Here is a 13,289-nt window from a genome sequence, read left to right as displayed (position 1 = left end):
CCACCATCAGGCCGGGGTCTTTCTGTGTGGAGTTTGCATGTTCTCCCCGTGTTTGCGTGGGTTCCCTCCGGGTACTCCGGCATCCTCCCACCGTCTAAAGACATGCAGCTTGTGGGGATAGGTTAATTGGATAATCCAAATTGCCATTAGGTGTGAATGTGTGAGTGAATGTGAGTGCGAATGGTTGTCTGTCCCTGTGTGTTGGCCCTGCGACAGAGTGGCAACCTGTCCAGGGTGTACCCCGCCTCTCGCCCTATGACAGCTGGGATTGGCTCCAGCGCCCCCCGCGACCCTGAAAAGGATAAGCGGAAGCGAATGGATGGGTGACAGAAATTTACGTCTAAATTTATGTTTGAAATTTTTACCTACTTCCTGTCAATAAAACAGTTCCTTCAATGATTTTTTTCTCTATGTTCTTCACAGTAAGTTGTGGATAAACACAATTTTACTTGAATAAAAATTCTTCAAATAAAATTAAACAGACTAAACTTAAAGACATATTCAGATTAAAGTTAAATGCTAGCTTGAAATAATAATAGAAGTCTTGTAATGTTATCACCTGAAGACCTATTCTTAATAAAACCAACCTGATCAGCGTTGATGATATCTGGTAATATTTGATCTAAGTGGAAGGCCAAAACCTTTGTCAAAATTTTGCAATCAACTCCTAAAAGGCTTACTGGCTGGTAATTTGCTGGGTCTGATACAAGGGCGTAGATTTGGCATGGACGGAAGGGACATGTCCCCACCAATATCCAGCAATTATTGAATTGTCCCCACCAATAATTTGATCTCTTCGAGTAAAGAAAAACAAACCCGATAGAAAGAATGTAATGTTGTTACGTATGTTGCTAAATAGACTTTGATGAACAGGTATTACAAAGGGGTTATATATAAAATGAAAAAATTACCTGTTTCTCAAGTATATTTGTAACCATGTTATTGTACTTACATTATAATCAATCAGCTTCCTTTTGTCCACTTAAATTATGTTTACAGAACTATTTTTGCATTTACTGCAATTTCAGCATCTTGGCCAGATTACTCTTAAAAGAGACATTTTTAAAGTCAACAAGAATTTTTTGAACTGCATAAATAAAGGATACATAAAAGTCACTGCCAAAAACTGAATGCAGCTTCTACCTTGTTACAGGAATGTTGTTTGTTGCTAAAGATGACTTGATATCATTCATGAGGGATACATTTGACTTATGTTTCACATATTATAGACCAACAAGTTATTTATAGCAGTTTAAATACAAGCAATCAGTTTTTGGCAAATACCAGAAGTCAGTTTTTGGCAGACAGTTACTTCTAGACACAACACCGGGTCCTCAGGTGGACGCAGTCTTTGAATTTGGACACCCCCGGCCTGTTTCCGGACAGACAATAATAGTGGTGACATTTAACTTTAATGAGAGGAGAAGGCATGTGTTTGGCTCCTTCACATAGTGGACATTGAGTTGTTGTGTGGGGCACCAGTAGTCCATGTCTGTTGCTGTAACAGTAGTTCATGTTTAGAAAATCCCAGCTCACTGATTTGATCGGGGCAATAGTGCCTAAAACGTTGCATTATTTTGCTGAGAGATCTTTTACTTTGTGGTAATCTTAGATGAGTAGTTTTATGGACAAAAACCAGCAGGTCATTCAGTGTTCCCTTAGTGCTGTTGTGGAAGTTTCCCATTAAATGAAGCCTGCAGACGAGCGGTAGCTAACATTCTTTAATCCAAACACACAAAGAACAGACAACCAAGCTTGATGAAGTCCCTGCATGACCGCGGGGCAGACGGTCAGCAGAGTCTCCCTGAGCCCAGCATGGCTCTCAGTTAAATACCTTCTCCAGGAACAAAAGGCAGTACACAGCTGTTTCACACCTTAAGGTTCACACTCCCTTGCTACCTCCCAAAGAGACAAAAGATTCTTCCTGTGGAGTGTCTGCTTCCCCCAACTTCCTTACTAGACCCCCACCATTTGTCTTACTGTATGAGTGTGAGACATGTTAAAATCCAGTGGCGCCAAGGCATCATACAATACAATAATGTGATTAATACATAAGTAAAAGAAATTCCTATACAGTGCTAATGTATAAGAGACGTTATATGGCTGAAGTAAACTAAACTCTAAAATACTTAGTCATTTGTTTAATAGTAATTTAACATTATATAATTCACATATAAAACTATGAATTGTAATTTTAAATGGTTTAAAAGCATGCAGAATAGGATATGTAGGCAAGTATATTTCTCCTTTTTTTATGAAGAAGCAAAGACAAAAAGGAGAAAAAAAGAAACGTAGCAGAGTTCGGTGGTTGAATCATTCGTCCCCACCAATGCCGAAACCAAAACTCCGCCCTTGGTCTGATATATCCCTATCCTTTTTAGGAATAAGGGAGATTACTGCATCATTAAATGTACTCGGTAAGGAGCTTATTTTTAGTGCCTCAAGGTAAACTTTATGCAAGACTGGAGCTAAAATATCAATATATATCTTATAGTACTCAATCGGGAAGCCATCCAAGCCTGGCGATTTCCCATTTTTCATTGATGAGATGGCAGCTCTGACCTCTTCTTCAGTTATAGGCACATCCAGTCTTGTTCTTTGTTCATTTTGTTATCTTTTTGTTCAAATACTAAGAAATGACAAAAGAAGATTATTTCATGGAAGAAGATACATCTATCCTGTGTCCCTTGGAATATTCCACACTGTTCTGTAGACACTGCTGCTTATGTGCTGTTCTTCTTCCACCTCTGCCTTTATCTTCAGTGAACTGTATCAGTCTCTGCAGTATCTTCCAGCTGCAGCAGTCACTTCAGTTTCTGTTCAGTGTGACTGAGGGAGGTTTTTGTACGACTGTTTTTCACTGTGTGAACACCCACTGACTGTTGATGTTATGGAGACTCTGACAGTAATAAACTGCTGCATCTTCAGCCTGGACTCCACTGATGGTCAGAGTGAAGTCAGAGTTTGATCCACTGCCTGTAAAACGAGCTGGAATCCCTGATGCTCGAGTGCTAGCATAGTAAATGAGCAGTTTAGGAACTCCTCCATCTTTCTGTTGGTACCAGGATAAAAGATGAGAACTTCCAGAAACATAAACATTCTGACTGGTCCTACACTTGATGCTCACAGTTCCTCCCACAGCAGAGCTCACTGCTCCAGGCTGAGTCACTGTGATCTGTCCTCTGGACTCTGAGGACACAGAGACAAAAACATAAAGCAGCTTCATGGTTTTGTGGGCTTCATTTCAGAGGGACAGATGTTGATAGAGGAGAGGAGTTTGATTCTCTGGACTTTACCTGTGAAGCAGCAGCAGAGGAGAGTCCAGATGAGGACGCAGATCAAAGTCATGTTTTTGATGAGGAGGATTTCTGTGGCTTCTGTTGTGATGAAGGACAGCTGTCAGTCATCCAGTGTTCAACTCTCAGGACTATAAACTCTCCCAGAGCACTGGAGCATGGTGCTGCTGATGCAAAGTGCCTCTATGGAAATCATCTGACTGTCACAATGAAATCCTTCATGCTTTTTCTGTCTGAATTAATGATGTCTTTTCTGTTTTTGCTTAGTTTCCTATTAATTGATATTAAAAATTACTCAAAATTTAATTCGCAGTTTATGGATTACAGTTACAGTTAATGTGTAACCTGCCCCTTACCCTGGGACAGCTGGGTAAAGCTCCAGCCTCTCCAGAATCCTGTCAGATAAGATCACAGATTGAAATAGAAAGTGTGACATAATCAATATTTTTTATAACTTTGATTTGATGCTTTTTTTATATATAAATTTGTTGGCCCAACAGCTAATTTAGGAAATTATATAGGTGACTCATAACTGAATGATCAGTTATTCAGTGTTTAACAGAATGGCTTATTCATTTATTAATGTCAATAGTAAATGATCAACTGTAATGAATATTATCCGTAGTGTCCATCTTAACACAAGGTCACTCTTCTGAAAAGAAAAACAAATTATCATCAAGAGAACTAAAACCATGAATAACAATAATCAAGAAATATAAATTAAACACAGAACACTTGGTCACAGACCCAGGGCCGTGAAAGCTATTTTGATTGAAAACATATATTATGTTGTTTAATTTATAATGACGCAGAGTTGGTAAAAGAGGAAGAATTTATAGATTATCTGGGATGAAGAATAGTTGAGTTCTTTAAAATAAATAACACAAAAACATCTGCCTTCATTGAATGAAAGCATTGAATAGATAAAAATATTTATATTTTTATTGAGATTCATAAAAAGCTTTATTACTTAAAGAAGTACAACAAATCAGACTGCTTATGTAATGGAGTTATTTCTAGGAAAACGTCTGTCAGAAGATTGATCCACAGAGGGAGAAATAGCCATATGCTATGAGATGATGAATTAATAACGTTTGAAGCAAATGCTTAAATTTACAACACGTGTTCTTTGGTCAGAGTGGCAACCCAGGTAACTGTTGGTATGACAATATATATTATAATGAGGTTGTTATTACACATTATGTTGAAAACAGCAAAGCTTTTGGAGAATTTCACCAGCCATTTGTACAGTACTGCACTTAAAACAACACAGAAGAGCTACTGATTGAAGGTGTTAACTACAATTTCAAATGGAAACAGAGGATAGCTGGATTCTGAAATAAACACTGGATGCTGGGAAATGGTGCAAAGTAATTGAACGACTGTCTACTACAAACCATTTCATGGGGAAACAAGATTATCTTTGTAACTCATCTTGGAATAATGAGGAAACAAAGTATTTTGAGTTCAAGAGGTGAGCTTGCATGTATCAGCATGAGGTCCAGGAAATCATCAATCAGCTGAAAAACTAAATCAAACATAGAGAAAAAAAACTTTATTGCTGTCAAGTTACACTCAAGAACTGGAAGACTGGATTAGACTTTGCCAGTAAAACATTTAAAAGGTCAAAAACAGTTAAAAGATGAAGTTTTTTCAGCATGACTGGAAGAGAAAATTACAAAGGAGAAAAACTGATCTGACGCAAATCACAACATCTGTCAAAGATGGTGGAGACAAAGTTATGGCACTGATGGTTTTGGCTGTAAGTGTAGCTGGGCCACTGGTATTTACTGATAATGTTACTGCTGATAGAGGTAGCATGTCACAATCTGGGAGGCAGATCGTCTGGAGGAGGATTTGGACCCAAACGCAAGCACGGACGACAGCGTAGCTGTGAGCAAGTTTATTAACAATGAAAGGCATTTTCCATTGACATTTGTTCACGCCATACCCGTTCCTGTTATGTGCTTCGCTTACGTTAAATAAAACTGAATCTGAGTCTGCGTTTGGGTCCTTCCAATAAAACCCGCAGCTGTGACAGGGAGCTTTTGTAGTGATGTATCTTAACAACTATAAAATGTAAATTCTCAAATTATAATTTTGGAACTTTATTTTATTGTGTTTATTTTATTTTAAAATTTTACTATTAATATGTTATAAAGCTATAATAAAAACAATTCATATTGTTGAGTTTGTTTGTTTCAGAGTCAGAGAGCCGTGTCGCTCTACAGTCAGAGGTTTTTGTACGGCGCCTCAATGAGTTTGTATCACTGTGGTGGACTTTTGGTGGAGGAACCAGACTGGAATTTGGAAGTAAGTCGAACTTAAACCTCTTTTATTTTATCAGATTTCTTTCTTGTGGTTATCTTGACTTTTCTGTTCAGTGTGCCAGAAAACAAAAATCATTAAAATAGTTTTTAGATCAATTTTCATGAAGACACAAAGTTAGCTTCAGAATAAATGTTAAAATCAATATTAACAAATAATATAAAACATCAGAGTTGACTTGAGGATTATTGAGATATATATATGTCTGGTTAACTCTTGAGAGCTTTTGGTTTTAATTTAGTCTGTTAGAGTCAGAGAGCCGTGTCTCTACAGTCAGAGGTTTTTGTGCAGCGGCTCAGTGAGTTTGTATCACTGTGGTGGACGTTTGGTGGAGGAACCAGACTGGATGTTGGAAGTAAGATTATAATGTTTTTAAAGAAACTACATCGAGGTGTAAATGTTAGCTTTATAACAATGAAGTATTCATGTAGAGCTAATATTGTCACCATTATACACTGGAGGCTGACTCCATCAGCTTTAATTAGATTTTATGTCCACATTTCTGAACTAAAGACGATGCATTGTGTAAATAATATAAACAATCATCAGCCTGTGATTATTTTCTAGTTTGAAATCACAGTCACTGTTTCTAAGATGAATTAAATGTAACTGTCCTCAAGTTAAACAGAGTGAAGATAAAGATTTCTGGTCTTTTACTTAGTCAGTAAAAATGTAGAATTTACTTAGAAATCATAAAAGCACTACAATAAATGACTGAAACTCACATGAGGTAAGTAGAAAACTTGTGTATTATACAGAACGGAGGTTTTTGAAGCTTAACATCTTGTATAATTGTTGCCATATCTGCTTATTTTATTTCCAGAAGTTAAAGATGGGCATTTGACAGTGTGCAGCACGTCTGGTGTTTCTGTTGTAGCAGATATCATTTCAAATGTCATTAAAATCATGTAAGCAGTAAAAGAAATTAATCCACATCATTCAAGTAGTGCTATTAAGTTTCTTATCTCCAACAAGTGATGTGTTATAGATAACTGATGACTTTGAAGCTAAAATTGTTTTTGTAAATGTTTCCACATCTGCTTCTTTTATTTCCAGTGTAGTTTGAACATATTTCAGCTCAAACTGTGTGATGATTCTCTCTGTGCTGATATGCATGAGAGGTTTCTTAAAGGGAAGTGAAACAATGTGTGAGTGAATGACTGGTGGAGCAGAAAAAACACCTGACAGAAACTTCTTAACGGAGAAAATCAAATTGTGGTTCCTGTCCTCTAAGCTGATTGGTGTTTCCTAGGTGATGCCCGCCCCGCCCTGAAGGTGCTGGGTCCCTCCAGTGAGGAGCTGAAACAGGGGAAGGCTACAGTCATGTGTCTGGCCAACAAGGGCTTCCCCTCAGACTGGAGTCTGTCCTGGAAGGTGGATGGCAGTGGCAGCATCAGCTGGGAGGAGAGCAGGAGCCCCGTGGTGCAGGAGAACGACGGCCTCTACAGCTGGAGCAGCACCCTGAGGCTCCCTGCAGACCACTGGATGAAGGTGGGCTCTGTGACCTGTGAGGCCACCCAGGGCTCCCAGACTCTGGTCTCAGAGCCACTGATGAGAGACCAGTGTCCCCAGTCCTGAACTATATGTGACTTTTATGCTGGTCTTACTTTCACACTGCATTCTGTAGCTTTTTTTTCCAATTCCTTCTCTCATTTTTCATTGCTTTGTTTAAAGTTTAAAGTTTGTTTAAAGTTTTAAAGAATAAAAAAAATCTACATTAAATAAGAATCGAGTGTTTGTCTTACTTTTGTGGTGATGTCAATATTAAACTCTAAATAATGATTTCCAGCATTCTTATTGGAAACCAGTGTGCTATCTGTAGAAAGTCAATATGAGTCAGTAGAATTAAGTCACTTTGAATACATGAAGTTAAGCGAAGTTTATGTTAAAGAATAAGTGCGAAGGGGAATTGATAAGAACTTAGAGATTATGATTTTATTACTGAGAATATTGAGCGACACCGCCGTTATTCATGCAAAGTCATTGCATGCTGTTTAATGAATGTTTCAGCATGTTGTAGCTTGTTATATAAAGCAATTTGAGTTCTCAGGTGGAGTAGAAAAGCACAATATAAGAATGAGTCAAATGATCAGTGTTGAGGTAGGTATCTTAAAGTATTCTATTATGCAGAGTACTTTTTTAAAGTAATGCAGTACATTATTTTGGTGTTTTTCTGTAAAATCACCTGAAACACACCATCTCATAACTATCATTTAACAATAAGAACTTATAGGCTACAGTCCCTCATGCCAATATAAATCCCTATACTATCCACTCACTTAGCTTAACATCACCCTGGATTCTTGATTAGTTTAGCATTAGCATGCTGTCTGTGCAGAAGCTTGCAAGCAATCAAACTTGTGTTACCGGCATAATGTTTAGTTACTTTGTGCTTTAATAAGTATCTCTTAATATATGCTGCAGTGTTACAGTTAAATAATGGAACTATTTGTTCAAAACAATAGTGAGTAAACAGTGATCATGACTTATATATATGTATAGATTATATATATTGTGCTATTTCTTACTTTTTGTGTTGTCTGCTTTTGTTACTGTTTGTACTGGAGCACTGTAACCAACATAACTGGTGCAGGAAACAGACTGGAATTTGAAATTACGTTTACACTGATTGTAAAAATTAAATATCCATAAGGGTGAATGTTAACATCACAAAGATGTTGTATTCATATAGTAATATGAATATTCCCAGTGGAAACTTACTAAACCAGGTTTGCATAAATTTTAAATTTTATATTAATATTTCTGTCAAACTGAAAACAAGGTGATGTGTAAATATTATAAACTGTAATCATCTGTAATCATCAACTGTAAAATCAACTGTAATCCTAATATAAATCAAATCAACTGTAATCATAACATAAACTGTCTGTCACGTTTAACTTGTTTCTCCCTTCTTGCTGAAAGCATCACAATAAATATTTGCATTATTACATGAAGAGTGCAGCAAATGGACTGATAGTGAACTTTGGTATGTACTGTGGTAGTTTTCACATTGTATATTAATTGTGCTATTTTGCCAGGTGTAATATAGATAGGTATTTGTAACATAATGTCAAAGACAAAGTTATCAGACTAGTATTGAGCAGCAAAAAAGAAAAAAATCTACAAACCTGAGAAAACTGGACTTAAAGTTTCTATTGGAAGTATTTTTATAAGTTATGCAGACAATTGTGACTCACTGATTTTGGTGATTTATTGTGTTTTTTTCTCTTTCTTTAAGAAATGTTTTCATAATGAGCAAAATTCAGGAACTGGTTCACATGTATTTGAGCTGCTATGAAGCAGAGGTCAAAGGTCAAAATTTGATTGACTGAGATACAGATAGATTTCCAATAACAACAATAACATTTTCACTCTATCACTGTGTGTGTGTGTGTGTGTGTGTGTGTGTGTGTGTGTGTGTGTGTGTGTGTGTGTGTGTGTGTGTCCTCAGTGAACTGTATCAGTCTCTGCAGTATCTTCCAGCTGCAGCAGTCAGTTCAGTTTCTGTTCAGTCTGACTGAGGGAGGTTTTTGTACGACTGTTTTTCACTGTGTGAACACCCACTGACTGTTAGGATAGTGCTGACTCTGACAGTAATAAACTGCTGCATCTTCAGCCTGGACTCCACTGATGGTCAGAGTGAAGTCAGAGTTTGATCCACTGCCTGTAAAACGAGCTGGAATCCCTGATGCTCGAGTGCTAGCAAGGTAAATGAGCAGTTTATGAACTCCTCCATCTTTCTGTTGGTACCAGGCTAAACAGTGAGAGCTGCCAGAAACATGAACATCCTGACTGGTCGTACACTTGATGCTCACAGTTCCTCCCACAGCAGAGCTCACTGCTCCAGGCTGAGTCACTGTGATCTGTCCTCTGGACTCTGAGGACACAGAGACAAAAACATAAAGCAGCTTCATGGTTTTCTGGGCTTCACTTCAGAGGGACAGATGTTGATAGAGGAGAGGAGTTTGATTCTCTGGACTTTACCTGTGAAGCAGCAGCAGAGGAGAGTCCAGATGAGGACGCAGATCAAAGTCATGTTTTTGATGAGGAGGATTTCTGTGGCTTCTGTTGTGATGAAGGACAGCTGTCAGTCATCCAGTGTTCAACTCTCAGGACTATAAACTCTCCCAGAGCACTGGAGCATGGTGCTGCTGATGCAAAGTGCCTCTCTATGGAAATGATCTGACTGAAAACAACAAGTAGTTGGATCAAATAGTCGATGCTGTTTATCAATTAATCAGTCAGTTTTTCACAATGTTTACTGTAAATTATTTCAAAAAGACTGATTATTTGGAAATGATATTTCCTTTTTCTTCTTTGAATAGTTAAGTTGTCTTTATCTTGTTCAGGTCATAAATCAATTAAAAAAAATTGGTTTGAAATGTTGTTTATATTTTGTATAGAAATACTTTTGAGTGTATGAAAATGTTTTCTTTCTTGTGTTTTAGGACACATCCACACATTGATGGATGTGTGGGATTTTTAAATCTGGGTATTTTCTGCAATCTTTTACAAAAACATGTTCATTGACTGAGAAAGGCAAGAAAATGTTTCATGATCAAACCAGAGCAGTACTTTGTGATATAACCCCAAGTGTTGCCAAATGCCAACAAAACATGCAAACAATGTCTGAAGATAAAGGCTCAGACATTCGTCCTTGTAAGACAAAATCTGATTTCCTCTTGTTCACTTAAAAAAAGAAGAAGAAAAGAAATGTTGTACTTGTCTACTCAAACACATGAACAGAGTTTCAGAGAATCTTCACCCTGAAAGAAGTTTTAGAAAAAAATTTTTTTTTTTTTTTTTGCTTGTCCCGTTTGGCTCTTTTGCATCAGAATTATTGTCTAAAGGCAAAGAAAGATGCCCAACGGATTTACTTTACCAAATTGACCATCCCAGCCTTGCTGTAATGGTCCATTTGATTCACCTTTTATTGTTTATTTTATTTTCACTTACTGAATACGGGACAGACTTGACTGGGGGAAAGAAGGGGAGAAAGAAAGAGGGAAAGAGAAACAGCTGAGAAGAGGGACGGGGGAGAAGGGCAAAAAACAAAAACCAACAGAATGGGCAGAAAAAGAAAAAAAAAAAAGAAAAAGAAAATGCATCTATCGATCACCTGGGTCACCTGCTGAGAAAGAAAAAAGAAAACAAGCAGAAGAGAACAAGAGTAATAGAATAAACAACATCACAATGATATATGGGAATATGACAGTAAATACTAAATATTAAACATTATTGTGCAGCACATAAGATCAACAGAACACAGTGTGCTTTGAGGTAGGAGCCAAAAAGGGTGTCGTTTGTGGGTGTGATCACCCGTGTGTACACCTGTGAGCATGGACGCGCTTGTTTTTTTAAAAGGTTCCTTCATGTAATGATCTGCTAGAGGGTGTGGGGGGGCCACAGCCCCGTCCTCCAGGGCATGAAGCAGGTATGGAGGAGATCAAAACTCCAGACATCCAGAGGCTCCCAGAACACAAGAGACCAAGGAAGACCAACAGAGGGGCAGCCGCGCCACTGTCCCAGTAAGAGCTGAGGAGAGTCCCAGATGAGGGGTCACTCAGCAGCCGCGGAGCAGAAGCCAGGGGGAGTTGCAGTGACGCGCCCGTGAGCTCCCCCGGCAGCCAGCCATGCCTGAGTGACCGAGCCCCAGGCCGAGAGGCCGGGGGCACCTCACCTCCGAAGTGGCCCGAGCGAGCCCCAGGCTCCAGGCCCCGATAAGCGGCCGCCAAGGAGTGAGCCGGTGTGTACCCGGACGCCCATCCCCAGACACAAAGAACCACCAACACACCGATGTCTGAGGGAGTCCGCCACTGGCAGGGGAAGTGGTGGTAGGGGGAGATAGGCCTCCAAACCTTGGAGGGCCTGAGATGTCCCCAGAGAGGTGGCGTCTGATACCCGACCTGACATATAGACACAGACATACAGGCACACACAGACACAAACATCCATTCCCACCCTCATGCTCTCATATGCACTTACTCCACACTCAACCAACGTGGAGACAGACATAAAGAGACGCTGTACACACGATCACACTCCCCAAGCGTACTCTACAAACCGGGTCTAGGTACCCTTGCCCCTGGAGGGGGGAACTGCACCCAGACCCAGGTGGTGTTACCCTTTTCCCTGCGGTGGGGAGAGGCAGACCGCCCCGACTCCGTAGCAGCAGGGAGGCCCCACACTCCAGACCGCAGTCGGACGGCCAACTCCTCCTCCTAGCCCCCCCGCTCCAGCAGGCCGCAGAGAATGGGGGTGAGAGAAGACTCCAAACCTCCCTTTGCCTTTCATTGTTAATAAACTTGCTCACAGCTACGCTGTCGTCCGTGCTTGCGTTTGGGTCCAAATCCTCCTCCAGACGATCTGCCTCCCAGATTGTGACATGCTACCTCTATCAGCAGTAACATTATCAGTAAATACCAGTGGCCCAGCTACACTTACAGCCAAAACCATCAGTGCCATAACTTTGTCTCCACCATCTTTGACAGATGTTGTGATTTGCATCAGATCAGTTTTTCTCCTTTGTAATTTTCTCTTCCAGTCATGCTGAAAAAACTTCATCTTTTAACTGTTTTTGACCTTTTAAATGTTTTACTGGCAAAGTCTAATCCAGTCTTAGAAACTTAGAAAGTTTTAGAAACTTACCTGTCACCAAATCAAAGAACCGCGTAAGCAACAGGACAGAATAGAAAAGACTTCCCCCAAAAAAGAACCTGCACATTTGAACATGGCGTCAAAAATGAAAGACATTAAAAAAAATCAGAGGAAAGGTACAATTTGCAAAACCTATTTTAGAGTTTTGTAAAACTCAGTACAAAAAAACTTGCAGTGATTCACATTGATGCATGATGCTGACCACAGGATGCAAAAGTTAAACATGACCACAGCGCAGAATCATTCATCTCTGTTTTAATTTGATATTTTTATAACAGGACAACCTGTGAGGCTGGAAAGACTTCGGTTTCATGCCCTGAACAGGTCACTTTCTGTTTGGTGATGTAGTGTCTGCAGTGTTGGGAAGGTTACTTTTAAAATGTATTCCACTACAGATTACATGCCCCAAAATGTATTTTGTAACGTATTCTGAATACTTTGGATTACTTAATATATGATCATGCTTTTTACAACTACGTGAATGTGATTTATTACTGTTACTGAAGGCTACTCGCCGTACCAATAACAACTCGATTTTTACATCTTAATATAAATGAGTAACAGTAGGTGGACATTAGGTAAGGCTGCACTTTTTGCAGTGATCTGCAAACGCATATATAAAACAGGTCCGCAGCTCCAAACCGTAGTAAAGGGACCTCTGGCTAATCCGTCGGGTTCGTGTCGGGCTCGTAGCTGAAAACTAGCTTTACTTTGTTGTCTGGGTCAACTTTGTAAGAGACAGAGAGAGGCGTTGAAAGGCTGCTCCAGCAGAACTTATTGTTTCGGAGGAAAACACGAACACAGTGTCCAGTCGAGTCTTAATAGCTTACTTACAACTGGGCTCGTCAGGCTCTCTGTTTGGCTGCTGTGGTTATTATTATATTTACATGCTTCCAGCTCCCTGCATCAAAATAAACTATTTCCAGCAGTGCAATATGAGTCCTCAGCATCCCAGAAACGACACAGAAAGTCATAAAGTCAAACATAACTTTTAAAAACACAAGT

The 13,289-nt window shown here is 39.3% G+C and overlaps 3 gene segments (V, D, J or C); 1 reads left to right on the top strand and 2 right to left on the bottom strand.

The window, feature by feature from the left end:
* Window positions 1–2,239: 2,239 nt before the first annotated feature.
* Window positions 2,240–3,348, bottom strand: LOC120732061. The segment is given in 2 exon segments: window positions 2,240–3,189; window positions 3,297–3,348. Coding segments are annotated over 2 exon segments (384 nt in total).
* Window positions 3,349–5,046: 1,698 nt separating this feature from the next.
* LOC120732069 lies at window positions 5,047–7,254 on the top strand. The segment is given in 3 exon segments: window positions 5,047–5,058; window positions 5,898–5,979; window positions 6,877–7,254. Coding segments are annotated over 3 exon segments (420 nt in total).
* A 1,930-nt stretch (window positions 7,255–9,184) lies between these two features.
* Window positions 9,185–9,663, bottom strand: LOC120732056 (the record flags this gene model as incomplete). The annotated part of the segment is given in 2 exon segments: window positions 9,185–9,504; window positions 9,612–9,663. Coding segments are annotated over 2 exon segments (372 nt in total), but the record flags the coding sequence as incomplete, so codon positions are not given.
* Window positions 9,664–13,289: the final 3,626 nt, after the last annotated feature.

Source organism: Simochromis diagramma, unplaced genomic scaffold (genome assembly GCF_900408965.1).
Source record: "Simochromis diagramma unplaced genomic scaffold, fSimDia1.1 OVJJ01000241.1, whole genome shotgun sequence".
NCBI lineage: Eukaryota > Metazoa > Chordata > Actinopteri > Cichliformes > Cichlidae > Simochromis > Simochromis diagramma.
Note: the sequence above shows the minus strand (reverse complement) of the source record. Positions and strands in the feature narration are given on the sequence as shown.